Raw genomic sequence first — 14,402 nt, forward strand, 5'->3', positions numbered from 1 at the left:
CCGTTCAAAGCTCTCATTCACCTCAATGTTGCAGTGGCTGTCGAATTTCAGCAGAACTGTCTTGAACTTTGTCTTGTCTTCACCATTGGCAAACGTAAGCGAGTTATAGATGTGGATGGTGTGATCCCCCACAGTCGACAGGAACAGGGCAATCTTTCTGGCATCCGATGCTGCCTCGAGGTCGGAGGCCTCGATGTACAGGAGGAACTTTTGTTTGAAGACTTTCCAGTTGGCGCCGAGGTTGCCGGAGAGCCGGAGTTGCGAAGGAGGCTGGATGTTTTCCATGCCGCTGGATGGCTGCTTGCTGGTCGTTGCAGAAGCACTCGAGGTAGGTTCGTTAGGATTAATAGCACTCTGGCACCATGATGTGTTCAGTAAGTTGGTTCAACGTTGACTGCAACTGGATGCAATGAAACTAGAAACAGGCTTCTGACACAGGAGATGGTCCAACACTGTTTTATTGAACTTCCTGATTGCTGTACATAGTCTGCTGTGAGTTGACACTATCAATCTAACTGATAACCTCCTACTGGCTTGACCAGACTAACTCTCTACCTCAGGGTGACAGTGCTCACTGGCTTGTGCACTCTTACTATCTCAGTAGCTGTGTCCTGTAGAGAGAGGAAGAGTCTTAATGCCCTGTGTGCTTTATAGTGGTGGTGTCCTGTCTGGTGATTGGTTGTTGTGTGTGTTCATTGGTTATCCTGTGTGTCAATCACTGCCTGTCTGCAACTCATTATATACATGAGTGGATATTATGACAGTTACCAATTTTCCCTTCCCTCTGGCTTTCTTCTGCTACGATTGAAGAAAATATTGCCTTTTGTTGCTGCATTCCAATGTTGTTCTTTGCACCTTGACTTTCTTCTTATGCTGGCCACCATTCAGTGCTAGCACTCATGCCTCAAGTCAAAAGATATTGGGCTGGAATCTCCCAAAATGAGACTATGTCACCACTCCGGCGTAAAAAGGGTGGGGTTTAACTCCCGAAATTCCTTGAAAAAAGTTAGACGAATTCATCGCCCTACAGGGAGGGGGCTAGAAGGGACCCGGAGTGAATCTTGCAGCTTTTGCTGCAGATACGAGCCCCCGCACTTCCGGGTCAGAGGCCGCGCATGTGCACGGTGGCGACCTCCAGCGGTACGCCGTGCTCCATGGCGGATGCGGACCGCGGATCCAGACAAAAAATATAAACCCCCTGATCAGCCGCGCGCCTGAGCCTCAACCCCCGCACATCTAATCCCTGGCCGCCTATAAGGCCCTCTCTGGTCTCCTATGCGCCCGCACCCGACCCGGACTGCCGCAGACTGTGTCCGCAGCCGCCAGGCGAGCACCCGACCGACAATAGGTAGTTAGTTCCACGCTGTCGGGAACTCGGCCAGCCGGGAGCGGAGATTGGCTGAGCGGGCCTCTGGCAATGGGTCCCCAGCTTTGTGGAGTACCCCCTGTTGATGCCAATTTTCGGTGCCTGGAGAATGGCCGGACTGGCACTGGGCCCGATTATGGCATCAATCTGGATTCATCGCCCCGGCGGCGGCCGCGATTATGGCGTTGGGCTGCGGAGAATCCAATACTTTGGGTTTAAGTCACATCCCGCCTGACACTTCTTTAAAAAATATATATATTTTATTTAGACATTTTCATAAAAACAAACAAAAGCAGAAGAAAAATCATACAACGTTACAAATAATCAACACCAACCCCCCCCCCCCCCCCCCCCACACACACACACACACACACTATTCCCCACCATCTCCCCTTACCCCCTCCCCCCACTTTTCTGACCCCTCAGCCCATTTAAAGAAGTCAATGAACAGCTTCCATCTCCGGGTGAACCCATCAATCGACCCCTCAGGACAGCCTTGACCTTCTCCAGAGCCTCAGGAATTCCGCTAGGTCATTCACCCATACCCCCCCACCCCCGCTTTTGGTGGCTTCAAGTCCCTCCATCCAAGCAACATCCGTCACCAGACTATCAGGGAGGCAAAGGCCAAGACATCGGCCTCTCTCGCCCCTGGGTCTTCCGACACCTCGAATATTGCTACCACTGGGCTCGGGGCCACCTTCACTCTCAGCACCTCGGACATTACATCCGCAAACCCCTGCCAGAATCCCGTTAGCTTCAGACTTGCCCAAAACATGTAGACGTGATTCGCGGGCCTCCCCGTGCACAGCCCACAACGATCCTCTACCCACTCAAAAAACCTGCTTGGCCGTGCGATCATCATATGTGAATTCTCTTAAACTGAATGATGCGTAGCCTCGCACACAACGAGGGCGCATTCACCCTCCGCAGGGCCTCAGCCCATGTCCCATACTCCACCTCCCCACCCAGCTCACCCTCCCACATCCGCTTTATATCCCCCACTGGGGCCCTCTCCAAATCCATTAGCTCTTGTAGACCTTGGACACCTCCTTTCCTAACTCCTCCTTCGACTGTCCCTTATCTTGCAACCCCAGGGGCGGTAGCCCAGGAAAAGACGACACCTCTCTCCTCACGAAATCCCAGACCTGCAGGTACCTGAAACCATTCCCCCTGGGCATCTCCAGGTCCTCCAACTTCGTGAATCTGCCCCTATAAACAGATCGCCGAATCGCTCAATCGCAGCCAGCTGCTACCCCCTAAACCATGCATCCAGCAACCCCCGGTGCAAACCTATGGCTGTCACAAATCGGTGCCCACACCGAGACACCCTCCAGTCCCAACTGCTGCCTCCACTGCCCCCACACCCTCAAGGCCAATACCACCACTGGGCTCATGGAGTATCTGGTTGACGAGAATTGCAGAGGCGCTGTTAACAACCCCCTTAAACTTGTTCCCTACAAGAAGCCACCTCCATCCACCCCCATGCCGACCCCTCCCCCACTACCCATTTCCTGACCATAGCAATGTACCCCGCCCAGTATTAGTTCAGTATGTCTGGCAACACCAGCCACCCATCTCCTCGCCCCGTTCCAGAAATGCCCTCCTGACCCATGGGGTCTTCCCTCCCCACACAAACTCCGAAATCAGCGCATTGACCTTTTTAAAGAAAGCCTTCGAGACAAAAATTGGGAGGCTCTGAAATATGAACAGAAACCTTGGCAGTACCGTCATTTTTACTATCTGTACCCGACCCGCCAGTGACAATGGCAGCACAGCCCATCTCTTGAAGTCCCCCTTCATCTCCTCCACCAACCGCATCAAGTTCAACTTGTGCAACTGTGCCCAACCCCGCGTCACCTGCATGCCCAGGTATCTAAAACGTGCCCCCACTACCTTAAATGGCAGCTCCCCTAATCTCCTCTCCTGCCCTCTGTCCTCAATTGGGGAACACCTCGCTCTTTCCCATGTTCAACTTGTAACCGGCCGAAATCCTTCAAAATCCCCCCCCTCCCCCCCCCCCCCCCCCCCCCCCCCCCCCCCCCTCCCCCGCCCCGACTCACATAATCTCCTATGAAATGCCTCAAACATGGCGTTCACCCTCTCCGGGTCCAACGGCACCTTACCCATCTCGTCCTGTACTCTGCCAATCTCCCTCGTCGCCTCTTGCTTCCTCAACTGGTGGGCCACCACCCTATATGCCTTCTCGAGGTATTCATATACTGCCCCTTTGGCCCTCCATAACTGCCCCACTGCCTTCCCCGTGGACAATAATCCGAATTCCATCTGGCCCGCTGTCTCTCCAAAAAAAACTTATGCCTCCGGGGTCTCCTAATACCTTTTATCCACCCTCAGGATCTCATCTACTGGCCTTGCCATATCCACGCATTCTGCCTTCTCCCTTCTCCCTATGCGCTCAGATTGAGATAAACTCCCCCCTGACCACCACCTTTAGTGCCTCCCACAGCGTGGCGGACGTGAACTACACCCGTATCATTTAGCTCCACATACATCCATCTACAACCCCATATCTAACCTCTATTGCGGCACTGGCCCCCTTATCCACCCCCGGTCCTCTTCTCTCCCCCCTCCCCCCCATGTGCTTCATAAATCCCTTCAGCTCCTTCGCCACTGCCGACACATTCACCGACCCCTGGCTTGACTGGCCGAAACTCGGCTCAATAGTCGTGCTAAAATCCCCTCCGGTTAAAGGCCCCCCTCCCCCATCAACTGCTCCAACATTTTGCCCATGTACGTTCCGGCCTCCGCACTTTCGATGCCTTCAGGCATCCCACAATCCTCAGATTTGTCTTCTGGAGCGATTCTCCAGATCCTCCACCTTCCTCCACCTTGTCCTTCAACTTCTCCTGGGTCTCCCGCATCACCCCCACCTCGGCCACCAATGCAGCCAACTGCTCCTTGTGTTCCCCACTGCCTCCTCCACTTTCTGGATCGCCTTGTCCTGGGACTCCACCTCTACTCCACTCTCTCGAGCCCTGCTTTTTTCAGTTCCACCACTTTGGCCAGGGCTTCCTTCCTCTGCTGGCTGAACTTTGCGTTCAAAAACTCCATTAGCTGCTCCGTTAACCACTCACCAGGTAGAACAGCCCCCTTGCCCTCTGCCACCCTATTCTGTGACACACCACGGAGACTGTCCTGTTCCAGCAGCTCTTTCTTCTCACATCACTCCGAGTTCATGGATCCATCCACCAGCCACACCAGAGGAGTAACACCTTCTACAGCACTCCTGCACCTCTTTCATCATAAACTTTGCCTTCCGGATGGAGAAAAGGCCAAAAAATACTGCCTTGAGCGGGAGCCACCAATTGTGCGACCGCTCACCCCATGGCCGCCACCGAAATGTCCCATACCGCCTGACATTGAAGCGTAGTACCAAAACTATGCTGCACTGTAAAGGGTATGACCTTTCAAATGAGATATTATACTCACAGGTGAGTTTCAGAATAAATCCCATGGCAAAGAAGAATAGACCCCTGTGCCCTGGGGCCAATATTTATCCCTTATTCAACATAAGCTAAAATATAGTCTGGACATTATTTCATTACCTTTTGTGGATCCTAACTGTGTCCAAATTGGCTGTTGTGTTTCCCTACGTTATAGTACCAACTGCTTCAAAAGTATTTCCTTGGTTATACAGTATTTAGGAAACATCCTGGGGTTGTGAAAAATATTATAAAAATGCACTTTTTCTTTCTTATTACATCAATGTCCTCAGCATTTTCAGCAGACTACACCCATTTAGTTTCTGGTCCATACACATCCATGTTGGTGGATTTGAGTATGTTTGCCACGCATGGATGTTGACAGGTTAGCAAATGTGCAGAGAGGATAAACAAAGAAGTTCTTGTGCATAATTCCCTGGATATGTTAAGGAAATTGATAAGTCCATGAGAAAGGCATTTTGAGACTTGTGAATGGTGACATAGGCAAAATGTTGCTTATGCCACATTTGGAATGAAATGTTTGTTACCTCATTAAAGAAAGGCCAGTAAAACGATTGAAATCATATAGCGTTCTTTCACCAGGATGATGCTATGGGAAACTATAGTTTTAAAACCAACTTTGAGACACTGGAACTAGAACAATAAGGCTCGGAGGTGATTTAATACAAGTTTTTAAAATTATGTAGGATTTTTGCTGGACGGAAGAAAGTCTATTGCCTCTGATGGGGAGAGTATATGTTGAGCAAATGCGCAGTTTAAACTCTCCCTGTGAGTGAGAGAGTTGAGAAGACATTTCTGCTCTCAAGAATTATTGGAGATGTACCGCAGAACCATTTTATTCATTGATTCAAGTTTTCAACATTTTGACATTCTTACAACACACAAACCCAATCCCCCCCCCCCCACCCCACCCCCCCACCCCCCCCCCCCCCCCCCCACCCCACCCCGGACAACACACATAACCCATGACAGCAACCAGATCCCCAAAATGTAAGATAACAAACCCCATCTCTGGTGGAACCCCTCATCCGCCCCTCTCAGAGCAAATTTCACCTTCTCCAAACGCAGGAACCCCATTAGATCCCCCAGCCACACCAAGGCACAGGAGGGAGGAGCTGACCTCCATTCCAACAGAATCCGCCTTCGAGCAATCAACGAAGCAAAGACTAAAACATCTGCCCCTGCACTCGTCTGCAGCTCCGGCAGGTCTCACACCCTGAATATGCCACCATGTTGAAATCCATGTACAAGACCTCCGACATGGTGCTGAAAAACGACTCCAATATTTCTCCTCCAACTTCGGGCAGGATCAGAACATGGACATGGTTGGCTGGGCCCCTCCCACATCGCTCGCTGCAATCCGGCTCATCCTTGTCTTCGTTAAGTCCGCCCTTTACACCACTTTTAATTGAATCAACCACAGCCTCATGTACGAGGTCGAGGTGTTAACCCTCGGAGCACTTCACACATAATCCCTCCTCCAACACCATCCCCAACTGTGCCTCCCACTTGGCCTTAATCCTTTCCATGGACTCCTTGTCCTCCTCTATAATCCTATCATAGATTGCTGAACCGCCCCACTCTCCAAGCAGCTCTCCCCTCCCCCCCCCCCCCCCCCCCCCCCCACCACCTCGACAGCATCTCTGCCAACAACGAGGAGGAGGATGCCACCGGAAAGCTCGGGAGACTATTTCTTGTGAAATTACACACCTGCATATACCTGAACCCCCTCCCCATTCTGGAGCCCATACTTCACCCCCAACTCCTCCAAGTTTGCAAACAGCCCCTCCAAAAACAGATCCTTTGTCTCTTTCAACCCTCTCTCCTCCCATCCCCGGAACCTCGCATCCATCCTCCCTAGGTCAAATCCATGATTCCTTCTTATTGGTATCATCCTCAACCCTGCCCTCATTGAAGGGGTTCTCCGTTTCAGCAGCAGCACACTCACGCCTGCAGGTTTCGCGACGGAGTGGGGGGGCCCACAATGGGAAACCCCAATGGCCGGCTGGCAGGACGGAGAATTCCGCTGCCGGTAGGGGCGCGCCGCAGCAGAAAACAGGTGTGGCGGGACAGAAAATCCCACCCTCTGAGTCTGTCCTGTGTTGGAAAATTCTACGTCAGTTGTTCTCTATTAATAAGATAGTTATTGTGCTGTCCACACAATATGTAAAATGATCGAAAATGGAATTTAATCAATGAAAAGAAAATTTAAAATTGAGAGAGTTGTAGAATTAGCTGCAAGTTCATTGTCACCCTTTGTATACTATCGCACAAAGTCAAAATTACCCTTTTGGCATGTGACAGAATATTGATTATTTTGTCTAACTAGATCTAGAAAGTATTTTCTGAGCTAAAATTCCTATTACGTTTTGTGTTGTAAGTAGGTTAATTTAAGCAGCTCCATTTCTTTCCTTTCTTCTCTTTTAGATAGAAATGCAACTTCAGAAGAAAACACTAATATTTGGGGAACTTGGCATTCCACATTGAAATGTGGATCTAGGGAGGAAGGGATAACAGGTACAGCAAACATGTGCAGTACTTCTTTTTTTATTCTTCCCTGTTTTCAACTCTTCGGAGGGCTCTGTTCATTCTGCATACTTACAATCAGAATCATACAGTACAGATGAGGCCGTTCGGCCCATCAAGCCTGCACCAACAAAAAAAAAAACTCTAATCGACACCAATGCCATTTCCCAGCACTTGGCCCATGGCCTCGAATGTTATGACATTTGCACACACGAGTACTTTTTAAACATTGTGAGGTTTCCTGCCTCGACCACCCTGCCAGCCAGTGCATTCCAGATTCCCACTACCCTCTGGGTGTATTTATTTTTACTCAAATTCCCTCTAAACTTCCTGCCTTTCTACTTAAATTATGCTCCTTGTTATTGATCCTTCAACTAAGGGGAACAGCTGCTTTCTATCCACCTTGTCCATGTATCTCACAATCTTATACAGCTCAGTCAGGTCCCCACTCAGCCTTCTTTGCTTCAAAGAAAACAACCTGAGTTTATCCAGCTTCCCTTCATAGCTAAAATGCTCCATCCCAGGCAACATCCTGGTGAATCCCCTCTGCACTTTCATCCTTCCTACAGTGCGGTGACCAGAACTGAACACAGTACTCCAGCTGTGCTCTAACCAAATTTTGTACAACTCCAACTCCTTATGTAAGGCTGAGGAAACAAGGTTCAGACAGGGCGCTGGAGAGATACAAGATAGCCAGGAGGGAACTGAAGAAAGGGATTAGGAGAGCTAAGAGAGGGCATGAACAATCTTTGGCGGGTATGATCAAGGAAAACCCCAAGGCCTTTTACACATGTGAGAAATATGAGAATGACTAGAGCGAGGGTAGGTCCGATCAAGGACAGTAGCGGGAGATTGTGTATGGAGTTTGAAGAGATAGGAGAGGTCTTGAACGAGTACTTTTCTTCTGTATTTACAAATGAGAGGGGCCATATTGTTGGAGAGGACAGTGTGAAACAGATTGGTAAGCTCGAGGAAATACTTGTTAGGAAGGAAGATGTGTTGGGCATTTTGAAAAACTTGAGGATAGACAAGTCCCCCGGGCCTGACGGGATATATCCAAGGATTCTATGGGAAGCAAGAGATGAAATTGCAGAGCCGTTGGCAATGATCTTTTTGTCCTCACTGTCAACAGGAGTGGTACCAGGGGATTGGAGAGTGGCGAATGTCCTGCCCCTGTTCAAAAAAGGGAATAGGGATAACCCTGGGAATTACAGGCCAGTTAGTCTTACTTCGGTGGTAGGCAAAGTCATGGAAAGAGTACTGAAGATAGGATTTCTGAGCATCTGGAAAGACACTGCTTGATTAGGGATAGTCAGCACGGATTTGTGAGGGGTAGGTCTTGCCTTACAAGTCTTATTGGATTCTTTGAGGAGGTGACCAAGCATGTGGATGAAGGTAAAGCAGTGGATGTAGTGTACATGGATTTTAGTAAGGCATTTGATAAGGTTCCCCATGGTAGACTTCTGCAGAAAGTAAGGAGGCATGGGATAGTGGGAAATTTGGCCAGTTGGATAACGAACTGGCTAACCGATAGAAGTCAGAGAGTGGTGGTAGATGGCAAATATTCAGCCTGGATCCCAGTTACCAATGGCGTACCGCAGGGATCAGTTATGGGTCCTCTGCTGTTTGTGATTTTCATTAATGACTTGGATGAGGGAGTTGAAGGGTGGGTCAGTAAATTTGCAAATGATACAAAGATTGGTGGAGTTGTAGATAGTGAGGAGGGCTGTTGTCGGCTGCAAAGAGACATAGATAGGATGCAGAGCTGGGCTGAGAAGTGGCAGATGGAGTTTAACCCTGAAAAGTGTGAGGTTGTCCATTTTGGAAGGACAAATATGAATGCGGAATACAGGGTTAACGGTAGAGTTCTTGGCAATGTGGAGGAGCAGAGAGATCCTGGGGTCTATGTTCATACATCTTTGAAAGTTGCCACTCCAGTGGATAGAGCTGTAAAGAAGGCTTATGGTGTGCTAGCGTTCATTAACAGAGGGATTGAATTTAAGAGCCGTGAGATGATGATGCAGCTGGACAAAACTTTGGTAAGGCCACATTTGGAGTACTGTGTACAGTTCTGGTCGCCTCATTTTAGGAAGGATGTGGAAGCTTTGGAAAAGGTGCAAAGGAGATTTACCAGGATGTTGCCTGGAATGGAGAGTAGGTCTTACGAGGAAAGGTTGAGGGTGCTAGGCCTTTTCTCATTAGAACGGAGAAGGATGAGGGGCGACTTGATAGAGGTTTATAAGATGATCAGGGGAACAGATAGAGTAGACAGTCAGAGACTTTTTCCCCGGGTGGAACAAACCATTACAAGGGGACATAAATTTAAGGTGAATGGTGGAAGATATAGGGGGGATGTCAGAGGTAGGTTCTTTACCCACAGAGTAGTGGGGGTATGGAATGCACTGCCTGTGGAAGTAGTTGAGTTGGAAACATTAGGGACCTTCAAGCAGCTATTGGATAGGTACATGGATTAAGGTAAAATGATATAGTGTAGATTTATTTGTTCTTAAGGGCAGCACGGTGGCATTGTGGATAGCACAATTGCTTCACAGCTCCAGGTCCCAGGTTCGATTCCGGCTTGGGTCACTGTCTGTGCAGAGTCTGCACATCCTCCCTGTGTCTGCGTGGGTTTCCTCCGGGTGCTCCGGTTTCCTCCCACAGTCCAAAGATGTGCAGGTTAGGTGGATTGGCCATGATAAATTGCCCTTAGTGTCCAAAATTGCCCTTAGTGTTGGGTGGAGGTGTTGACTATGGGTAGGGTGCTCTTTTCAAGAGCCGGTGCAGACTCAATGGGCCATATGGCCTCCTTCTGCACTGTAAATTCAATGATAATCTATGATTAATCTAGGACAAAGGTTCGGCACAACATCGTGGGCCGAAAGGCCTGTTCTGTGCTGTATTTTTCTATGTTCTATGTTCTATGTCTGTAACCTCCCTGCTCTTATAATCTATGCCACAACTGATAAAGGCAAGCGTCTCGTATGCCTACCTAATTACCCTATTTACCTGTCCTGCGTCCTTCAGGGTCCTGTGGGCAAGCACCCCAAGATCCCTCTGTTCCTCTGAGCTTCCTAGTGTCCAGCCATTCATTTAGTACTTCCTTGTCATGTTACTCCTTCCACAAGTGCATCACCTCACTTTTCAGGGTTAAATTCCATCTGCCACTGATCTGCCCATCTGGTCAATTAGTCTATATCCTGCTGTAACCTTCACTATCTGGCCAATCTTCATATCATTTGCAAAATACATATCATCCCCGCTCCCCCCCCACATTTTCTTCTATATTTTTATACAAATCACAAACAATAAGGAACCCAGCACCTGTGGGATGCCACTGGGATCACAGGGTACATCCACATAATGATATGGCTCATTTAAATATGCATGCCCATTGTGGCACTGCATTCGCCCGGCACCTGGGACTCACCGGCTGCACTGACAAGGCCTCAACCGGGTGCCAATTAGTACTGGTCTCCATAAACAGAGACCAGTCATGATGGCCACTCTGGGGTCCTGGAGCCATTGGAGACCTCCGTGGCCGAGGTGGTCAGGAGCAGGGCAGGGCAAGGACCCTGGCACTCCCCCAGGATGTGGGAACCCTTACAGTGCCAGGGGCACTTCTAGGTTCCAGGCTGGAAATTTCAGGGTGCCCGGTTTGCACTGCCAAGTGTCAAGGCCTGAGAATGTCCATGTCCATGAAAGGGGAATGAGGGGGTGAATGAACGGGCTCATTATGTTTGGGGGAGCTGAGGGGAGGGGGGGGTCTGTAAAGGGGTTGGCTGGCCTGAAAAGGGCGGGGTCCCTCAGCGACCCATAGCGGGGAGTCCTCACTTGGGGGGAGGGGGGATAATGTGCATGTCTGCGATTGTGGCATTGCCATGAGTGGAGGGTGTGGGGGATCCTCAAACTCAGTTAGAGATCAGGGCACCTTTTCAAAATGCCACCCTGATCTTTTGAGGAGACTGTCTCGCCGGCGAGTTCAGCTCCCCACTGTGGAAAAAATTTCTAAGTGTGGGCTAGATTGAGGAGAAACGCCCCAATGCCTTAAGTGTGAGTGAATTCAGGTCTGGATCTCACCCAAAAAGCCGTTGGGAAACGCTCTGCCAAAATGACACTTGGGATGGGATTTAACAGCTGTTCAAACCGACAGGAAATTTCGGTCCCGCGCCGGCACACTGGCTTCCCAGCGATGAGGGTTGACAGCGGTGGGGTTGATAGTTCCCACTAGCAGGCCGCTCTGCCACCGAAAAACACGCGGCGGGGTGGTCGACAAATCGCTCCCTTGAAAATGTTTTGGTTGAATCATGCCCAAAACTGTGCACATTACTCCAAATGTGGTCTTGCCAAAGCTTTGTGCAATTGCAGGAAAACTCCCTTGTTATTGTTCTCCAGACCAGTTGCTATAAAAGCCAACATGTAATTTGGCTTGTAATTGTATGCTAACTTTGTGTTTCTTGTACAAGTACACCCAAGTGCCTCTGATCACCAATATTTAAAAGCTTCAAGCCTTTTTAAAAATACCAACTTTTCTATTCTCAATACTAAAGTGAATAAACTCACCTCCTCATGTAATGCATTTTTGCCCTGTCACTTAATATGTCTATCTCTTTGCAATCTCTTTGTATCCTCCTTACAGCTTACATTCCATCTAGTTTTGTACAATCAGCAAATTTAGATGCATTGCTCTCAGTATCTTTGCCTAAGCCATTGATATAGATTGTAAAAAGCTGAGGCCACAGCTCTGACACATGGGCATTCCACTAGTTACAGGCTGGCAACTTGAAAATCCCATCTTTATTCTTTGCTTCCTGTTAACCAATTCTCCATGCTAATATATATATATTTTAAAATAAATTTTACAGTACCCAATTATTTTTTTCCAATTAAGGGGGAAATTTAGTGTAGCCAATTCACCTGATCTGCACATCTTTGGGTTGCGGGGTGGAACCCACGCAGACACAGGGAGAATGTGAAAACTCCACACAGACAGTGACCCGGGGCCGGGATCAAACCCGAGTCCTCAGTGCCATAGGCAAAAGTGCTAACCACTGCGCGCCGTGCCGCTCTCTCCATGCTAATACATTAATTCCATGCACCATTATGTTGTGTATTAACTTTTCTATCGGCCGCTGCTCCTGCTGGTGGCTGCAGATGCCTGGAGGTTGCTGTTGCTGTTTACTTCCTTTTTTGTAGCTGGAAAGAAGGACAACCTTTTCTAAGATCCTGGCTCCTGGAAGGGGCTCAGGAGAATGTATTGATCCAGAAGGCAATTCGGTTTGAAACAAGAAGACACTGGGGGATCTGGTGCGCGACATTGATCCAAATGGGCCACCTGGTAATGCAGTTGAAGAAATGCATACGCAGATTGCTGATGCTTTTGTTGCTGATGTGGTGATTGCTCTATGTAACTAGCACGTCACCGCAGGTTAAATACACTGGAAGTCAAGGATGTCCAACTGCACCTTGAGCACTGGTGGTATATGTGGATGCCAGAATTTGGTTCCGGTGAGATTGGGCCGTGTGGGAGGGCCTGCACAACTGCAGCCCCTGGGCGTTGAATAGCACTGATACGTGGAACAAGTAACACATTGATGGACAGATCATTTCGCTGACAAAGTTCTGGAAATGATAGGCTTATCCTCCATTTGTGTTGCGGAACCTTTGTGTTTGTTTTTCTCAGTAAAAATAAGCTGATATAGATTTGCATTGGTACCAATATGGAACAGTGATGTTTCCTTGTTGTTTAATTATTAGTGTGGTATGTGGAATGTTATGTAGTAGATTTTCAAATTTTTTTTACTGTTTTGTTATTAAACAAAACATTCTCAACTTTCAAGTGCCTACTCTTGGGTACATGTGTTATGCCCTAGAGGATGATTACTGCGTAGCATCTCAAGGATATTTTATCATAGAATTTTACAGTGCAGAAGGAGGCCATTCGGCCCGTCGAGTCTGCACCGGCTCTTGGAAAGAGCACCCTACCCAAGGTCAACACTTCCGCCCTATCCCCATAACCCAGCAACCCCACCCAACACTAAGGGCAATTTTGGACAATAAGGGCAATTTATCATGGCCAATCCACCTAACCTGCACATCTTTGGACTGTGAGAGGAAACCGGAGCACCCGGAGGAAACCCACGCACACACGGGGAGGATGTGCAGACTCCGCACAGACAGTGACCCAAACCGGAATCGAACCTGGGACCCTGGAGCTGTGAAGCAATTGTGCTATCCACAATGCGACCGTGCTGCCCCTATTTTGAAGCCTGAACACTGCCTGAACTCTAGGAGCTTCAGCACTGTAGAGGCAGCTGCCAACATTCAAACACTAAAGAGATGTGCTTCAGCACAGGGGATACTCTGGTGACCAAAGGGTGTGTGGATCAGGAGACGGCAGCGGAGCATGGCCTCCCTAATGTTCCTGGCAGAGTTCTGGGGTCCGGGATCCTGATGTGGCCAGGTGAGTGTGCAGAGCAATGTTTGCCAGCACAACCCTCTCGCTGGACGGTACTCTTGTGAGAAGGGTGGGGGGGGGGTTCCAATTCTTGGGGGATTTGAAGGTCTCAAGATAGAAGCCCTAATGGATTGTCAGTCTCTCTACTTCTCCAATTCCTTCCAGATTTAAAAATGTTTGCTGGTGTAGATCCCACAGAGGCTGCCCTCAGGTTGCTGATGGCAGCTGAGGCAGGCGGACGCCGGAGAAAGCGGCAGTCGCGACGCCCCAAGCTGGAGGTGGTACTCCATGTGCAGGGGACCACCGTACACCCTGAAAGCCCAGCCGCTCATTGGCCAAGGAGGTACCTAAAGGGGAAGGCCAGCGATGGTCCAAGGTGTACACAGGCATTGTTGGTCTTTGAGTGTTTTTAAAATTTAGAGTACACAATTTTTTTTTCCCAATTAAGGGGCAATTTAGCGTGTCCAATCCACCTAGCCTGCACATGTTTTGGGTGTGGGGGTGAAACCCATGCAGACATGGGGAGAATGTGCAAACTCCACACGGACGGTGACCCTGGGCCGGGATTCGAACCCGGGTCCTCAGCGCCGTAGGC

The 14,402-nt window shown here is 49.2% G+C and overlaps 1 protein-coding gene across 6 annotated transcripts in view; it reads left to right on the plus strand.

Moving 5' to 3' along the window:
- The window catches only part of LOC140428111 (rho GTPase-activating protein 6), a 1,113,012-nt gene that overhangs the window by 1,083,163 nt on the left and 15,447 nt on the right, over positions 1-14,402 (plus strand). For 5 of the 6 annotated variants that reach the window (XM_072514181.1, XM_072514179.1, XM_072514182.1 and 2 more), the window contains one exon: positions 7,255-7,344. The exons of the other annotated variant lie outside the window; for it this stretch is intronic. In XM_072514181.1, the coding sequence (XP_072370282.1) occupies positions 7,255-7,344 (90 nt within the window). The remainder of the gene's footprint in view (positions 1-7,254; positions 7,345-14,402) is intronic. 6 annotated transcript variants of the gene reach the window in all.

Source organism: Scyliorhinus torazame, chromosome 8 (assembly GCF_047496885.1).
Source record: "Scyliorhinus torazame isolate Kashiwa2021f chromosome 8, sScyTor2.1, whole genome shotgun sequence".
NCBI classification, from domain to species: Eukaryota; Metazoa; Chordata; class Chondrichthyes; order Carcharhiniformes; family Scyliorhinidae; genus Scyliorhinus; species Scyliorhinus torazame.